The sequence below is a fragment of the Petromyzon marinus genome, chromosome 16, assembly GCF_048934315.1.
Source record: "Petromyzon marinus isolate PM22_M1 ecotype Great Lakes invasive population chromosome 16, UKy_Petmar_22M1.pri1.0, whole genome shotgun sequence".
Lineage (NCBI taxonomy): Eukaryota > Metazoa > Chordata > Hyperoartia > Petromyzontiformes > Petromyzontidae > Petromyzon > Petromyzon marinus.
The window spans coordinates 11296465-11312757 of NC_133682.1; the positions used below are offsets into that span (position 1 = coordinate 11296465).

Sequence of the window (16293 nt, forward strand, 5' to 3'; positions counted from 1 at the left end):
TATTTTTTACGTAATTCATTGACTGTGCAAGTAGCAAAATATTTGTCTTTGCTCCTAGTGAAAAGAGTGGAAGGGGGGAAAAATGTGTATAGCCTCGGTGCTCATGATGGTTAATGTTCCATATTTGTTAACTACTGAAAATAAAAATGTTAAGCCCACGCCTGTAAAAAGTTTACAAGTCTCAGCACACTTGTGCGTTTTAATGCTTACTATCCTTACAAAATGCTGCATTGGGTTATAGAATTGGTATGCAATTCATGCAGTGCCAAATGTAGTTAGGGGCTGTTAAATTTGGCGGTGGGGTCTCGGTGTAGGTGCATCTGGGACTGATTATTCATTCTTGTCTTATTACCGTCCTAGGAGGTGTTACATTTTTTTAGTAGTTTGTGCCTCTTAAAATCGCCGTAGTGTACGTGCAGCACCCTGTGGCAAGCAAGCATATCCAGCCACGTGCCTCTGTGGTAGGGAACTCGACTCGCAATCGGAAGGGTGCGAACGTACGTAAAGCCTAGTCGGTGTTCAACTCGCGGTTGAATGCGGAATTTTCACAACTGGCCCAGAGCTGCCCAGTGAAGACGACCGTTGCCCAGTATCCATGGTGACATAACTCGGCGGTAACGTGCTCACCACTGTGCTGCAAAGGTTCGCGGTTCCAATCCGGCAGGCCGCCCTAGTTATTACTGCGGTGGTGTATTAACCACAATGTGCACGCCATCCGCTTCACAGTGGACGTTAAAGATCCCCTGACGTCATTGGACATGAGTGGGGCATTGTGTGCCGGCGTCATGGAGCAACCCACAAATTACTCAATTAGGATTCGACCGAAGCAACAGTGCCCACCGCTGTGAAACGACTGCAAATGATGTCACATGACATGTAGCGCCTTCGTGATAGTATTGCACCATAAGAATGACACGAACACCAAATGCACTCAATTATTAGTTATCATTACTCATTTGACCATGCAGATATGTTATATGTTATCTTTACATTGATTCGATTAATTAGAAGGACATTTAGAAGGCAGTAATGTTTGTATCACTCTATTAATGACAAGTGCTTGAATAAAATAAAATAAAAATTTCCAGATATTCGTGGTTCACAACTCCTTTAATATAATAAATGAGCAAATAAAATAAAACGAAACAGAGAGGGAACAACAGCTGTCCCTTCAGGAGAGACATTACGACTGAAAACTCACACGGTTAAAGCTGTCATTCGATGCAATGATCGATTATCAAGCCTGTTATGCGCGTGTCATGATGCACACCGCATTCTATAGCGGCAGGGCTCAGACTCTGCAGGCGAGGCAAGCCGCGTGCCATGTGTTGCGAGAGCGTGAGGAGCTTATTAAGTCCGTGTTAGAGAGTTAATATTGGAATCATGAGAATATGTTCATACTAGATTTGATGCTTTCGTGACTGCAGGAATTAATCTTTGTTTTTTTCGGTAAAGTCATGTAGAAATAAGAAAAAATAAAATTACACAATATACGACGTTTCAATTGCAACACAAGCAATCATCATCAGGTAGAGGAAACACATAACCGCAGATATATATACAGACCTTAAGTAGAGAGAATTAACACAGATATACCAGGGGTTACAGAGAGACGGAACATCACACTAAATCAAACAGGGTTTAGCAAAATTTGGAAACTATATAAAGCAACACAGACGGTCGGTTAAAACACAATTAACGCATGGTTTGGTTGAATACGCTGTTTCAAAGATTGTTAAATTGTAAGTTAAGTGTGAAATTTAAGATAGTGATAGAATACTTACCGTAGAGAGACCTATGGGGGGAGACACGCGCACAGTTAAGAAATAAAGCAACTCTGTACCGAGGCTTTAAATAGCTAGAGATGGAGGGGCTGCTGCTCCCCCTCTCTGTGTGCCTGACAACTTATATCATGCTAATGTGTGTCCCATTGTCTATGAGTCCTAGCCCCTCCATCTCTAGCTTGTGTCTCCCCCCTTAGGTCTCTCTACGGTAAGTATTCTATCACTATCTTAAATTTCACACTTAACTTACAATTTAACAATCTTTGAAACAGCGTATTCAACCAAACCATGCGTTAATTGTGTTTTAACCGACCGTCTGTGTTGCTTTATATAGTTTCCAAATTTTGCTAAACCCTGTTTGATTTAGTGTGATGTTCCGTCTCTCTGTATCCCCTGGTATATCTGTCTTAATTCCCTCTACTTAAGGTCTGTATATATCTGCGGTTATGTGTTTCCTCTACCTGATGATGATTGCTTGTGTTGCAATCGAAACGTCGTATATTATGTAATTTTATTTTTTCTTATTTCTACGTGACTTTACCGAAAAAAAAAAAACATTCATATATTCATACTTTGAGGAATCCGATGAGCCGTAAAGCTCTTTGTCACAGATGTCCAGTAGGGACACGGGGTCAGAACGTTACGACAACAAACAATACAGAAAACACGATCGGAGTGCAAAGTATAGGAAAGGTAAACAAATCACTCAGAAAAAAAGATATACAAATAAAACGAAACTATTGTTTATCTTTCCAGATAAAGCCCACTGAGCTATTAGCTGCTTTTGCGGAAGCGACCTGGCCACCAATGGTAGCTCAACGAAGTGGTTCTGCTTGTTCCGAGACTGTCCTGTGAGTGAGTTCACTTTAGCCTTCTAATTGATGAGCTCCCGTGGAGAAGAACACACGTGTGACCAAATGCATCGAGGTGTGCGTAAATAATCAATGATCTTCAATTCACAAACGTTCCATGCCAAGCGTGCATCTCTCCGTGTTTCTTTTCACTTGTCAGCATTTGTTCTATTTTCTTTGTCAGTGTCTGTGTTTATGTTATACTGAGAGACAGCAAAAAAAACAACAACGCATGGAATAGATAAAATATGCAATAGTTTGAAATTGACAGTATTTGCGGTTAATACCAACATTCCACGTTTCCTGTTTTTGAATACGTAATTGGCAAGGAGTTTGAAACTAAATAATGATTTTTCTCTCCAGACTGTTTGTTACACGGTATTAATTAACATTCTCTGAATTACAGAGATGCAAAGAGAAGCGTTTGGATCGCGACACAAAATACAAATCACAGAGACATCGCTTTGTAAAAATAAAACACGTTGTGGGCTTGGTCAGTATACGTTACCAGAAGGTGGTAGAGACTCACAACAGCATGGGCAGCCAAAGGAGGGAACACACCGAAGAGTCTATCCACCGCAGAGACGGGGCAATGAAATCGGCTCAATCACGTGACCTACATGGATTGTTACATCACGAGACCGTGAGAGATGGCAACGTCTTAGGGAAGTTTTCATCCAGCAGTAGATAAATCGCTCGCCTGGTATGCCGAAGCTCGTGGGTTTGATCCCGACCCTTACGTCTGCTGTATATTTGGCGTTTAGAGTTATTGGCTGATACACATGTCCACGTGATAAGCCACTTCGTTGACCTATCATTTGTGGCTAGGTCGCTTCGGAAAGAGAGCTGTATAGCTCGGTAGGCCTTACCTGGTCAAATAAAAAGAGTGAATCGTCAATGTGTTCTATGCAATGGGTTCACGTGAGACCTACAGCCACTAGAGGCGCTATCATTCACAGCATTCCAAATACAAAAAGCTACGCGTGAATCGGATCACGACCGAGAATCTCAATGCCAATAGAATAGGCAAGGGGACTGATTGTACAGCGTCACATATCTGACTCACTGGGCACTGAGGTATAGGTGGATATGTAAAAAAAATGTTAGATATAAAATTAGTACTATTGCACCTTGTGCAATTACTACTCCGGTTGTGGGCAGTTGATTGACAAGGGGGGATATTTTTTTTATTCAAAGCTTTCGTGACTGCAGTAATTCATATTCTTAGCTCTTTCGGTAAAGTCACGTTGAAGGGAAACAATAATAAAATATATATAAAACAATAAAAATTATATATTTTATTATTTTATTGTTTCCCTTCAACGTGACTTTACCGAAAGTGCTAAGAATAAGGGGGGATATGTGATGGTCAATTACGTGGCATTGTGTGAAGCAACTTGCCGAATGTAAACGTTTAATGTACATGCAGGGATTTAGCATGCGAGAGACACTCCTGTCAACCCAAGCTGTATGCGTGGTTATGATGGTTTATAGTCAGGGTGGGCAGGTTGTGCCCGAGTTAAAGCGTGGGTGCTCCCACCTCTTCCAAGATGTATGGTCAGGGGTTAGGGCTAGGCAGAGAGTACTCCATTAAGCAATTATGTTAATAGACTGGTTCGCAGAGTTTGATTGTTATCATGGGTAAAGATGGTAATGTGCGTTATTGCAGTGCTAACACTTATTTCCCAAACCTTGTTTCATCGATGTGATCTAAAATGGATTGTCAGTGGCTTATCAACATAAACTATGAATTGGTATTGATTTAAATTATATGCCGCATTCATCCTCAGTTGTGAAATTGATAGTTGTGTGTGTGTGCATGCAAGACAAATTTCCCCCTTTTAGCTTTAACATACTGTTTTTGGGGCTAGTGCTGTTAGCGACCACCTATGAAGGCCAGCACAGCACACGAGAGGGTGGGTGGCCAGCACCACCCCCGGCCGTCTTTGTCTCCCTGGCAGAGATGTTTACACACCGCACGGGGTACTCATTTGAGGCCGAGTCGAAATGCGTGCACACACACGCAACTATAATCACAAACTGGGAAGATGAACTGCATAAGTATTCCATCATTGCCATTCCAAATAATCACAAGATTAACCCTGCTCTGGTAACAGTAAACAGCTTTGTCCTAAGTCTCGGCAATAAATCTGTTCTTGAAATGCACAGCACGTGGCAATTTAGCCTTGAAATGCATCCCAAGCATTTAGTTAAGAAAATTCATCCTTGAAATCATATTCCTGAGCTGAGGATTTAATTTCCCCCCCCCCCCTGAATTTAATAGAAGTCACCTTTAGAGCTGCATATTACGAAACGTGTTCCAGGACCTGCAACTACTTTGCAAGCATAACGTGTAATTATGCCGTTGTGATATTATTTTGCATTTGCACAAACGTGTAATTATAGTAACATGTTGATCGACAGTAAATAGCAGTAATGCATTTTGTATGATTAAAGCCGTGACATGTGTCGCTGTAAGCGCATGGTCATGGCGTTGAGTGAAACTCCAACGGAACTGTGAAGCATGTTGGGTGGTCTGCAGAATATGAGGTCTCATACAAATACGTACCCTTTACGCATTTCAGCATCACTGCGAAGAATTGCATAAAACACAATTTCCTTAACCTTATTTTATAACTGTCTCACTTGATCTCTGTGTAAGCCTATACAGCATTATGTTGAGAAAACATTATTAGAACTAAAATACCTTTCCTTTTTTGCCGTGAATTGTTTTGGTGAACTTAATATTAGTAGTTTTCTCTTTTAAAAAAACATATACCCTATGCACCTGTGACTTACTATAATTTGACATGGCAAGTGTCAACATCAGCTTTCCTTAATCCCAGGCCTTGAAGCTCAAGCCAGAGACCTAATCAAAATATTAGATTTTAAAATAAATACATACTAAAGTAATTTAAAACTCAGGGTAAAGTTGTCACCTTGCTCAAACAAGTTATGGAGTGGCACTCATCTTTGTTGGAAACAGTTGGATACTTCAAATAGCATTTGTGCAGGTGCGCTGCATAGCTCTGCGGGGTGTTTTTGGCTTGTATCATATGCACGGTTTCGACAACACACAAAAAGGTGCAGTGTGTGTCTGTACAAAAAAATCCCGCAGCCGTAAACATTACGCAAAACCAGCAGTTCCTGAAGAACTGCATTGTTGGTCGGTCACATCAATACATTGCGCAAATGTGACCAACCAACAGGCAGGCAGGGAAACAACTATAGACTGGATTTGTCCTTATTAAGAATCATCAGTACAGGACAGTCACCAATGCTCACTACTGTCTGCATCTGCCAACCTTATATATGTAGGGAGAAAAGCTTTCTTAATGGCAGCAATAATTCAAATCTATGACGAAATGTGAAGAGACCTTCATCCATTGGTATCAGTTAAACAATGAAGTGAGGGTGCTGAGAATGATGGCACCTGGGTTCAATTACAATTGCTCAACCAATTTGTAGCATTTATCAAAGCGTGTTGCGGGAAGGCTAAGCCATGACAATTTAAAATGTCAGAAGAGTTCGATAATATTACAAATTATTACGGCCCAGAAAGTATAAATTTTATGATAATAAGCAAAGCTGTGTTTTGGTCGCTTACATATTCTGTGGATTGTTTTGATAGTGGAATTGCAATTGTTTCTAAATTGTATGTATGTATCTTGAACTTCTTTCACACCGTACTTCGCCAACCATGCTAATCGGAGGTGCGGGGGGAAGTTCAACAAACTTAACACAAAAAGCAGTTCTAAAGAAATTAGTTTTCAATCTAGATTTAACAGTGCATAGCTACAGTCTAAACAGTCACATTTTAAATAATGATGTTGAACAACATTGCCCCTTTGGGAATTGTATGCAAAGCCCACATTTGCACTGGCTTTCTGCTGAATGTCTAATTGAATGCATTTGCATGTTTTACTTGATTATTGTCACTGTAATGAGAGTCATTTGTTTTGTTTTACAGTTCATTGCAGAAAAACAGACTCCGAACTCTTCCGGCATTCGTGTTTCGGAGATACGCAAGCCTGGAAAAGCTGTAAGTGCTTTGTTGTGTTTAGCTTGTTGTCCTTCCACCGCACCTCCAATTAGCATGGTTGGCTATGTACGGTGCGAAAGAAGTTCAACATACATACATTATTCCACATCATTCCTCCACATTCTAATTTATAACATACAGCATCCTTCCACAAAGAACACCGGGATGCTGCCATAGTGTAACGGTTATCACATTGGACTTGCAATGCAGAGGTCACTGGTTGAATCTTCTGGCATAGCAGTTAAAACAATGGGCACGTTTCTTAAATCTTCCTGCATCTGTCAATTTAACTATATATATAGGTACCCCTCGAGTTAATCGGCAGGTAAGGTGTGGTCGGGTAAAATGCAGCACTTTTTGCTAGCAGTGGCGTGAACAATACATTACAGGGCTGCATTGTTAATAAGACTCGCAAGAATAGGCCAATGTATCATTTCTCAACCTAAAAATAAAATATCACCCACAACGATCATAGTGCTTCAGAAAGCATAAGCAAGTTCATTCACCATGTGTTTGAAAAGCTGAAAAACCTCTTAGCCAAGGTATTTCTAGACAAAAAAAATAGATCATAACATCATGTCACGTTGCATCATCAGTATGTACATTCAACAATCAGTCTTAAAGTATACACTCTTTGTAGAAAGTCAAAATTAAAAGTGTCAAATGTTTACTGTTTTTTTCGGTAAAGTCATGTAGAAAGAAAATAAATAAAATTATTAATATAGAACCAGATTAATTCCTGCAGTCACAAAATCTTCAAATCAAATTTGTCAAATGTTCTTGGATGGTGCTCATGTCCATTGGTGGCCCTGAACCACTCTCATGACATGAGCAGGTCTGTCCATTGGAAAGTAAATATTGACTTACACACAAGCAGGATATTAATATCATGGCCTTGGTTTCTGCATTTTGGTTTCCGTATATTTTAAGAATATGATCTGATGCGCGCCCCATTGTTTCCCGACTTCAGTGACTGCCATGTTGAATGATTTGACAGTCTATAATTTATCACACAATTTAAACACCTTATTTAGATTAGATGAGAGCCTATTGTGACATGTTGTTTCTTTGCAAAGAGAGAGTCCAACGCTTATCTTGAATAATTTTCACATGTTGAACATAATCCCATCTCAGCAACGTGCGACTTTGTGCCATATGATACGACATGTTTCAACATCAGCATTCTACAACTGCGAGCCTCCAAGCCCAAATAATTTCAAATGCACATATTGGACGAGTCTATTTCATTGAAATACTGATTGTATGCTCTTTTACGTAGTTCACGGAAACAGTTCTTATTCTGCCGCATATTTTAACGTTAAAGTTATCCCACGCGTTTCGACTCATTGCCAATACTCTGTATTTCTTCACCATCCTTCGGCTATGGTGGAGGTGCAACGTCTCGTCTGGGACTGATGCAGTCCATCATCCTTCCAAGGCTGATAAATTAACAATTGCGTCACGTGGGAATCAACAGCGGTTGTATTATGTAGATACTAACTTTCACCAAAGCAATGTATAATTGTACCACATTGGCAAGTGTATGACAACTATTTGGTTTGCTAATGACAGCTAAATAAAGTCATTTGGTTGAAGCATTCTGTGTAGCGTGATCAGGCACTTGCTGGCATAAGCCTCGAGGTGACTTACACCATGGATATTTATGAACTGAAAACGTCAAATCAAGTTTGAAAACGTCATTATTCAATCTTGATTTGAAGCTTTCGTGACTGCAGGAATCCATACTCTTTGGTTCTTTCGGTAAAGTGACGTAGATATATTTTATACCTACGTGACTTTACCGAAAAAAACAAAGAGTACGTCATTATTCAGTTGTTAACATATATGCACATTGAATGTTTATTTTCTGTGCAATGTTTACTTCACAATATCTATACCCTGGAGGGACATTTACGTGTAATGGGACATGGGCTCTTTCATTCCAGAACTGACCGACTAATTTTACGGCGTGTGGGTTCTGTATCACGCTTTGCCTACAAGTTGAAAATTTGTACATGTACACGAGAGATGCGCACCATTGGATATTAAGTCAGTAACGCATACGATGATGATTCTGTGAGATTGATATTTACACAGCTGAGTTCAATATTTGCGTATGTAATCCTATGATTTATTGTGGGGTTTTTTAATGCACTAAATTGGTTATTTGTACAAGAGATATAGTTCCGATTCTGATGGCAATTTGAACTATTGACCTTTCTCTTCATTACAATACGATCACGCTGACACCGTTTTAATGAGTATGAATGAAGATATATACAATAGTTAGGATGTACGTTTTACAGTCAGGTAGAGTTCATGGAGAGGTCTATTATATATTTCTCTCTACTCTTGTGTAAAGGTAAATGCTAAAGGTGCAGCCATATAATTACCTAGTTTGTACCACTGCTGGCAGAAGGGCCTCTACTGGAGGGCCTCTAGCGAGGGTATGTGGCCTACTCTACCATGCTGGCCAGACACCTTGGAAGACATGGGAGTACCCAAGAGTTTACCCCAACACACAGGACCTGCCGATGGACTAATTGTGCAGAGCCCATCTCTCCTGCTGGGTGGACAGAGGAGGGATTTCAGAATCAGAATCTGTATTTAGACTGGAGGAATCCGATAAGCCATAAAGCTGTTTTTCACAGATGTCCAGTAGGGGCGGGTTAGAAAGTTACGACAAGCAATACAAAAACACAATAGGAGTGCAACGTATAGGAAATGTAAACAAATAACGAGTAACTATTTATTTTTTACCAGGTAAAGTCCACTCAGTTATTAGCTTCTTTTTCAGAAGCAACCTGGCCACAAATGACAGCTCCGCGAAGTGGTTCATCATGATTCAAGACACTTTCCCAGTTCAATCTCCGAGCACAGCAGTTGAAACAAATGCTGTACTCGGAAGTCAGACTGAGGACCCCTGCCTGTGATATCACAGCAGCATATCTTACTGTTGTGTAGCATGTATAACCTCGAGTGGCCGCGACGGTTTTTTGATGAATCAATCGCTTATAACGCATCTGAAATATTAACAAGTGATTCGTACAAACCCTATTCGATTGCTGTATCATGAGTGTAAGGATACGTTCGAATAAAATCATTTGCTACAAGCCTGCTAATTAATGTTCATTTGAGTAACTGGTGTGGTTATATTACTTGACTCGCCAGGATTGCTAAACCTTCGTGGGAAGTCAACAGCAGTAATTTGAAGAAATTGGCCTCTCATGTAAGATTGTGATCTTTCACGATCAAATATGTACAGTGAGGGAAAAAAGTATTTGATCCCCTGCTGATTTTGTACATTTGCCCACTGACAAAGAAATGATCAGTCTATAATTGTAACGGTAGGTTTATTTGAACAGTGAGAGACAGAATAACAACAACAAAATCCAGAAAAACGCATGTCAAAAATATTATAAATTGATTTGCATTTTAGTGAGGGAAATAAGTATTTGACCCCCTTTCAATCAGAAATATTTCTGGCTCCCAGGTGTCTTTTATACAGGTAACAAGCTGAGATTAGGAGCACACTCATAAAGGGAGTGCTCTTAATATCAGCTTGTTACCTGCATAAAAGACACCTGTCCACAGAAGCAATCAATCAATCAGATTCCAAACTCTACACCATGGCCAAGACCAAAGAGCTCTCCAAGAATGTCAGGGACAAGATTGTAGACCTACACAAGGCTGGAATGGGCTACAAGACCATTGCCAAGCAGCTTGGTGATAAGGTGACAACAGTTGGTGCGATTATTCGCAAATGGAAGAAACACAAAAGAACTGTCAATCTCCCTCGGCCTGGGGCTCCATGCAAGATCTCACCTCGTGGAGTTGCAATGATCATGAGAATAGTGAGGAATTAGCCCAGAACTACATTGGAGGATCTTGTCAATAATCTCAAGGCAGCTGGGATCATAGTTACCAAGAAAACAATTGGTAACACACTATGCCGTGAAGGACTGAAATCCTGCAGTGCCCGCAAGGTCCCCCTGCTCAAGAAAGCATACATACATGCCCGTCTGAAGTTTGCCAATGAACATGTGAATGATTCAGAGGACAACTGGGTGAAAGTGTTGTGGTCAGATGAGACCAAAATGGAGCTCTATGGCATCAACTCAACTCGCCGTTTTTGGAGGAGGAGGAATGCTGCCTATGACCACAAGAACACCATCCCCACCGTCAAACATGGAGGTGGAAACATTATGCTTGGGGGTGTTTTTCTGCTAAGGGGACAGGACAACTTCACCGCATCAAAGGGACGATAGATGGGGCCATGTATCGTCAAATCTTGGGTGAGAACCTCCTTTCCTCAGTCAGGGCATTGAAAATGGGTCGTGGATGGGTATTCCAGCATGACAATGACCCAAAACACACGGCCAAGGCAACAAAGGAGTGGCTCAAGAAGAAGCACATTAAGGTCCTGGAGTGGCCTCGCCAGTCTCCAGACCTTAATCCCATAGCAAATCTGTGGAGGGAGCTGAAGGTTCGAGTTGCCAAACGTCAGCCTCGAAACCTTAATGACTTGGAGAAGATCTGCAAAGAGGAGTGGGACAAAATCCCTCCTGAGATGTGTGCAAACCTGGTGGCCAACTACAAGAAACGTCTGACCTCTGTGATTGCCAACAATGCTTTTGCCACCAATTACTAATATTCTTAGCTCTTTCGGTAAAGTCACGTTGAAGGAAACAATAAAATAATAAAATATATATAAAACAATAAAAATTCTCACGACGTTTCGACCATAACACAAACGGTCGTCGACCATAACACAAACGGTCGTCATCACACCTGATGACGACCGTTTGTGTTATGGTCGAAACGTCGTGATAATTTTTATTGTTTTATATATATTTTATTATTTTATTGTTTCCCTTCAACGTGACTTTACCGAAAGAGCTAAGAATATGAATTACTGCAGTCACGAAAGCTTTAAATCACCAATTACTAAGTCATGTTTTGCAGAGGGGTCAAATACTTATTTCCCTCATTAAAATGCAAATCAATTTATAACATTTTTGACATGCGTTTTTCTGGATTATTTTGTTGTTATTCTGTCTCTCACTGTTCAAATAAACCTACCATTAAAATAAAAAAACTGATCATTTCTTTGTCAGTGGGCAAACGTATAAAATCAGCAGGGGATCAAATACTTTTTTTCCCTCACTGTATTTCGCCAACCGTGCATTGTGCTGTAGCATTAGAATCATCAATATAACCGAAGCTTCTGTTAACTTGAAGTTGTTCCTAAAATATAGATTTGTTGGTGAACTATATTCTTGGTTCTTTCGGTAAAGTCACGTAGAAGGGAAATAATTAAATTATTTAAAAAAAAAACATAATAAAATAAAATTCACACGACGTTTCGGCCACAACGCAAGCAGCCGTCCTCAGGTGAAGAACAGAGCTGTCGGAAAGACAGCATCCTAGTGAACACTGCTAAGCTTGGCAGCGTATTTTAAGCTGGGTGGGAGGAGGAGAGCGCCTTGACAAAGGAGTTTACACATCAACAGATGAATTTAGCATATTGATGACAAATGTTGGTGAACTGTTTTTAAAGCCACATCTTCTTCGCAGCAACCCTACAGTGATCGTGTAGAAGCTGTTGTTGTTGTTTTCCCTTTTCTGTTTACACAGGTACCTGCAGAATAACCAGATAAGATCAGTGTCCAGCAGAGCATTTTCTGGACTTCACAACCTTACCCGCCTGTGAGTAACGATTAGTGACACAATTACGTTTTAAAAATATATATTATTGAGGCATTATTTGGTTAACTTCCTCGTGAATGTGCAGGGTGATGTCTTCACAAACCCCACTAATACTCTCCTCTGTACAATAAATAAGGAGCCATCAATGTCAGAATTTTCTATCATCTGTTCAGAAAGGAAGTTCGAGGCTCATTAGAAATTAGTGGGGATATCTGTAAATGGATCGCCCAATGTCAATGCTATGTTGTTGACTGATGGAAATATATATTTAGCTGGGCATTGTGGGTACATACATATGTAGCGCGACATCGTCGCATGTCGATGGATGCGGTGGTTCACCCGGAGACCAAGCCTTTAGGTGTAATACACCCAACAAGGCACCTGAGTGAGAAAGAACAGCAAGTAGGATGTTTGCCTGTCTAAGGTCTTTGAGCATTGTTCCTGAATAAATTGGGATTTTTCAATTCCCTCCGCCAAGCCAACACTCTCAGCACGGAAATAAATAATGATTATTTATGTTATTTGCTTAGGGGGTGAAGTGGTTGTGCAATAGTTGGCAATGCATTACGGCAACCTCGAGTTTCATTCCTGGCTGCAGCTAACATCAGTGGCAAGTAATATTTGAACCAATCCTGCCCCCCACCTCTCTCCCCCACCCCTCATGTCTCCACCTGCACTGTCCGGCATGGTGAAGTATAGTCAATAGACCCCATAGACAGAGACAGCGTAGGGAGACCTTCACCTGGCAGTGAACTAATGATAGGTTGAAACATGCATCTATATATATTTGATTATTTTATTGTTTCCCTTCAACGTGATTTTACCGAAAGAACCAAGAATATACATACATCTTCATTATAATTAATTTGCTTGCTCATTATTTTTATCAATTTTAACTCATCACATGATGCATGAAAATAACGATTTCCATCTTGCTCTATTTAAGACTGGAAGCAGGTGGATTGCTTAATTATTCTGGCAAATCGCCCAATGATGCTGGATGTAATCACTACCGAAACATCATACTCAAATTGTAAATGCTGTGTAATTACTTTCCAACACATAGTTGGACTGTAGTAGTAACGAATTGGCACGTTTTGTTTACGTGAAAAACCTTACTGGCTGTATTGGGTGGAGGAGGGTTATGACACATTTATACTTATGCGATCTAACCCAAAAACCTTTATTATGAACGATTTCCTATCATATGACATGATACATTTGATTTTTGCAATCATCCAGATGTACAGATATCCTGCAGCAGCATAAAGTAATTTTGAAATTGCCATGGCTTGTAAATAAATTATCCTCACACATATTCTTTGTGCAATTTCCATCGTTATGAATGCAGTTTGTTTAATTTCGACAAGCACTGTTCTTCAGAAGGCTACAATCAAAATGAAGTATTCACTGCGGCTAATGTCACTGATTCTACCACATCCCATCTCCACTGTCTTCCTTTTGCTATATCACGCAAATTATGCACACTTGATACCTATAGTGTCCCAGCATATAACTTGAGGTTCCTCCTGACCTCTGTAGGTGGCCACTGCAATGCACACATGCTCCACCTGGCTCCATATGCATGTATGCTGAACTTCCGAGTTAATCTAAGGTGCGGGGGAAGGACAACAAACTAAAAACACAAAATAAATGAGTTTTCAATTGAGATTGAAAAGTGTATCAAGGATCACCGCCCTAAATTCTTGACTACTGTGACGCTGCTTACAGGTCAGCTACTAATGAATCACTCAACAGACCAAACCCGCTTCGTCATTGTGTTCTTAGATTTGCACTGGATGAATCCTTTTGTTGTCACCTCTACTTAAAATCCAATCTCACATATTTGAAAATGTGTGCCATACTTAGCTCATTTATGAGCACCATTTGGCTTTACCTGTTAAAATCTAAATATGGCTTTGTTTGCGATTTCCTTAACCTTTCCTGTACTTTGCACTCCTATCGTGTTTTTGTATTGTTTGTTATTGTAAATTTCTGACCCTGCCCCTGACTGGAGATTTGTGAGAAAGATCTTTGGAGCTCATCGGATTCCTCCAAGATTCTGAAAATGTTGATTCAATATTTAGCACCAGTGGGGTTGTTCGGGGGCGCCTGTGGCACCCCTCACAACCATTTACGGCCTTCGGCCAGGAAAGTCACGAAAAAACGTCCACACGAACGACGCATACACGCAAGCACCCGATGCTCCCTTTTGAAGTTTTAAAATGAAACATCTTTGAATTGCATTGTTTTGAATTAGATAATTTAATTTCTTCATTAAAAGCTTATATCATTATTCATCTGGAAGACTTTATTAGAAACGACATTTCGTGTGAATTTTCTCTCATCTTCTTTGGTTCTTTCGGTAAAGTCACGTAGAATGAGAATAAAATAATAAATTGATAAAATAAAATAACACAGCGCTGTCCTCCAGACAGTCTCGTCCCTTCACCTGATGAGGGCCGCTTGTGTTGTGGTCGAAACGTCGTGAGAATATTATTGTGTTATTTTATTTCATCAATTTATTATTTTATTCTCATTCTACGTGACTTTACCGAAAGAACCAAAGAAGATGAATCCTTGCAGTCACGAAAGCTTTAAATCGAAATTTTCTCTCGTCGTTAAGTAGATGGCCTTTGCTGGGGGTTCGGTTCGATGCGGACTTTCACCTGTCTGGGATTGCGGGATCGAGATCAGGCGACGTAGAGCTGCTGGCCGTACGAGAAGACCGCCGTCCGCAGATCGATTCCAACGTAATCGAACGTCTGTCCCTTCGCCTCCGTCGATCATGCAGGGGGCGCGTTTAGGTTTGCAGCGCCCCCTGCATGAAAACGACGGAAAGTGCAGCGTTCATCACAGATAGATAAAGTTGCGCGCTTATATAAGAGTATGTATAGGAGGTAGGTGAGAACGACACCGGAATGCACGGTAGACTACAGCAGACCACATCCATTACTTGCGCTGTTTCCATTTAACATTGTGTTACAGCTTGGTTAGCAATGACTGTGTCGTGTGTCCCTGCGTTTGTTTTGCCCCCCCCCCCCCCGTTTAAACATGACTGGCCCCACCTAATGCAAAAGCCTCTTCTTCCCGATGACATTCGTAGTACTTTCCTGCTATATTCTCATAACTGTCAAACCATACGGTTTACCCGTATTCTTGTATATGGAAATTGAGTTTGCAGGTCCATACGGCGTACAGTCGTTTCTATACGGGCAACAAAAAATTGCCGAGTTGTTTGTGTTTCTCCCTTGTGATGGGACTTTGTAGGATGAACTTTGAGATTTATAAGGGCACGAGGTGACTAATAAGGATTGAATTGGTCTGTAATAAGGTAGGCACTGATAAAGAGTTGACAGGTATGTATTCTATTCTGAACTTCCAAGTTTCTTCTACCTATCTTGCCACTAAATCACTGGCATTCTCTGTATACACGTGCATTCAAAGGCCACAGTCTGTTGTTTTATGTTTTTTCTTAATTCAGCTCTCTGACCCATACACTGTCACATACATTTTAAATCATCTTTGCAATATGTTTGTTTTTTTAGCCCAGAAATATATTATTTTAAAGATTAGCCACAGCGGCAATGGGAAGGGGGGGACAATCTTTATCCCCTACTTAAGAATGTTTACATCCTGGTCTCTTGTGTTTGGTTAGCATCACAAATGTTAAGACAACCAACTGTGTCAACCTGAGCTCTGACCTGCAATCGAGGCGAAGACATTCAACTGAAATATTTTTTTTTAATTAAAACTGGATAACCACAAACACTTGTTATTAAAATTATTATTCTGGCTGTTGGTATGCTTCCCATAGAGTTCGTTTGTACTCGTGCTCATTGTAGCCGTGAGTGGCTGATGAAAATTCCACATTCCTATAACAAGATTTAGTCTGTCCAAAGGACAA

The 16293-nt window shown here is 40.5% G+C and overlaps 1 protein-coding gene across 2 annotated transcripts in view; it reads left to right on the forward strand.

Annotated features, from left to right (window-relative positions):
• The window catches only part of RXFP1 (relaxin family peptide receptor 1), a 288445-nt gene that overhangs the window by 142633 nt on the left and 129519 nt on the right, over nt 1–16293 (forward strand). For both annotated transcript variants that reach the window (XM_032955172.2, XM_032955171.2), the window contains exons 5-6: nt 6606–6677; nt 12315–12386. In XM_032955172.2, the coding sequence (XP_032811063.1) occupies nt 6606–6677; nt 12315–12386 (144 nt within the window). The remainder of the gene's footprint in view (nt 1–6605; nt 6678–12314; nt 12387–16293) is intronic.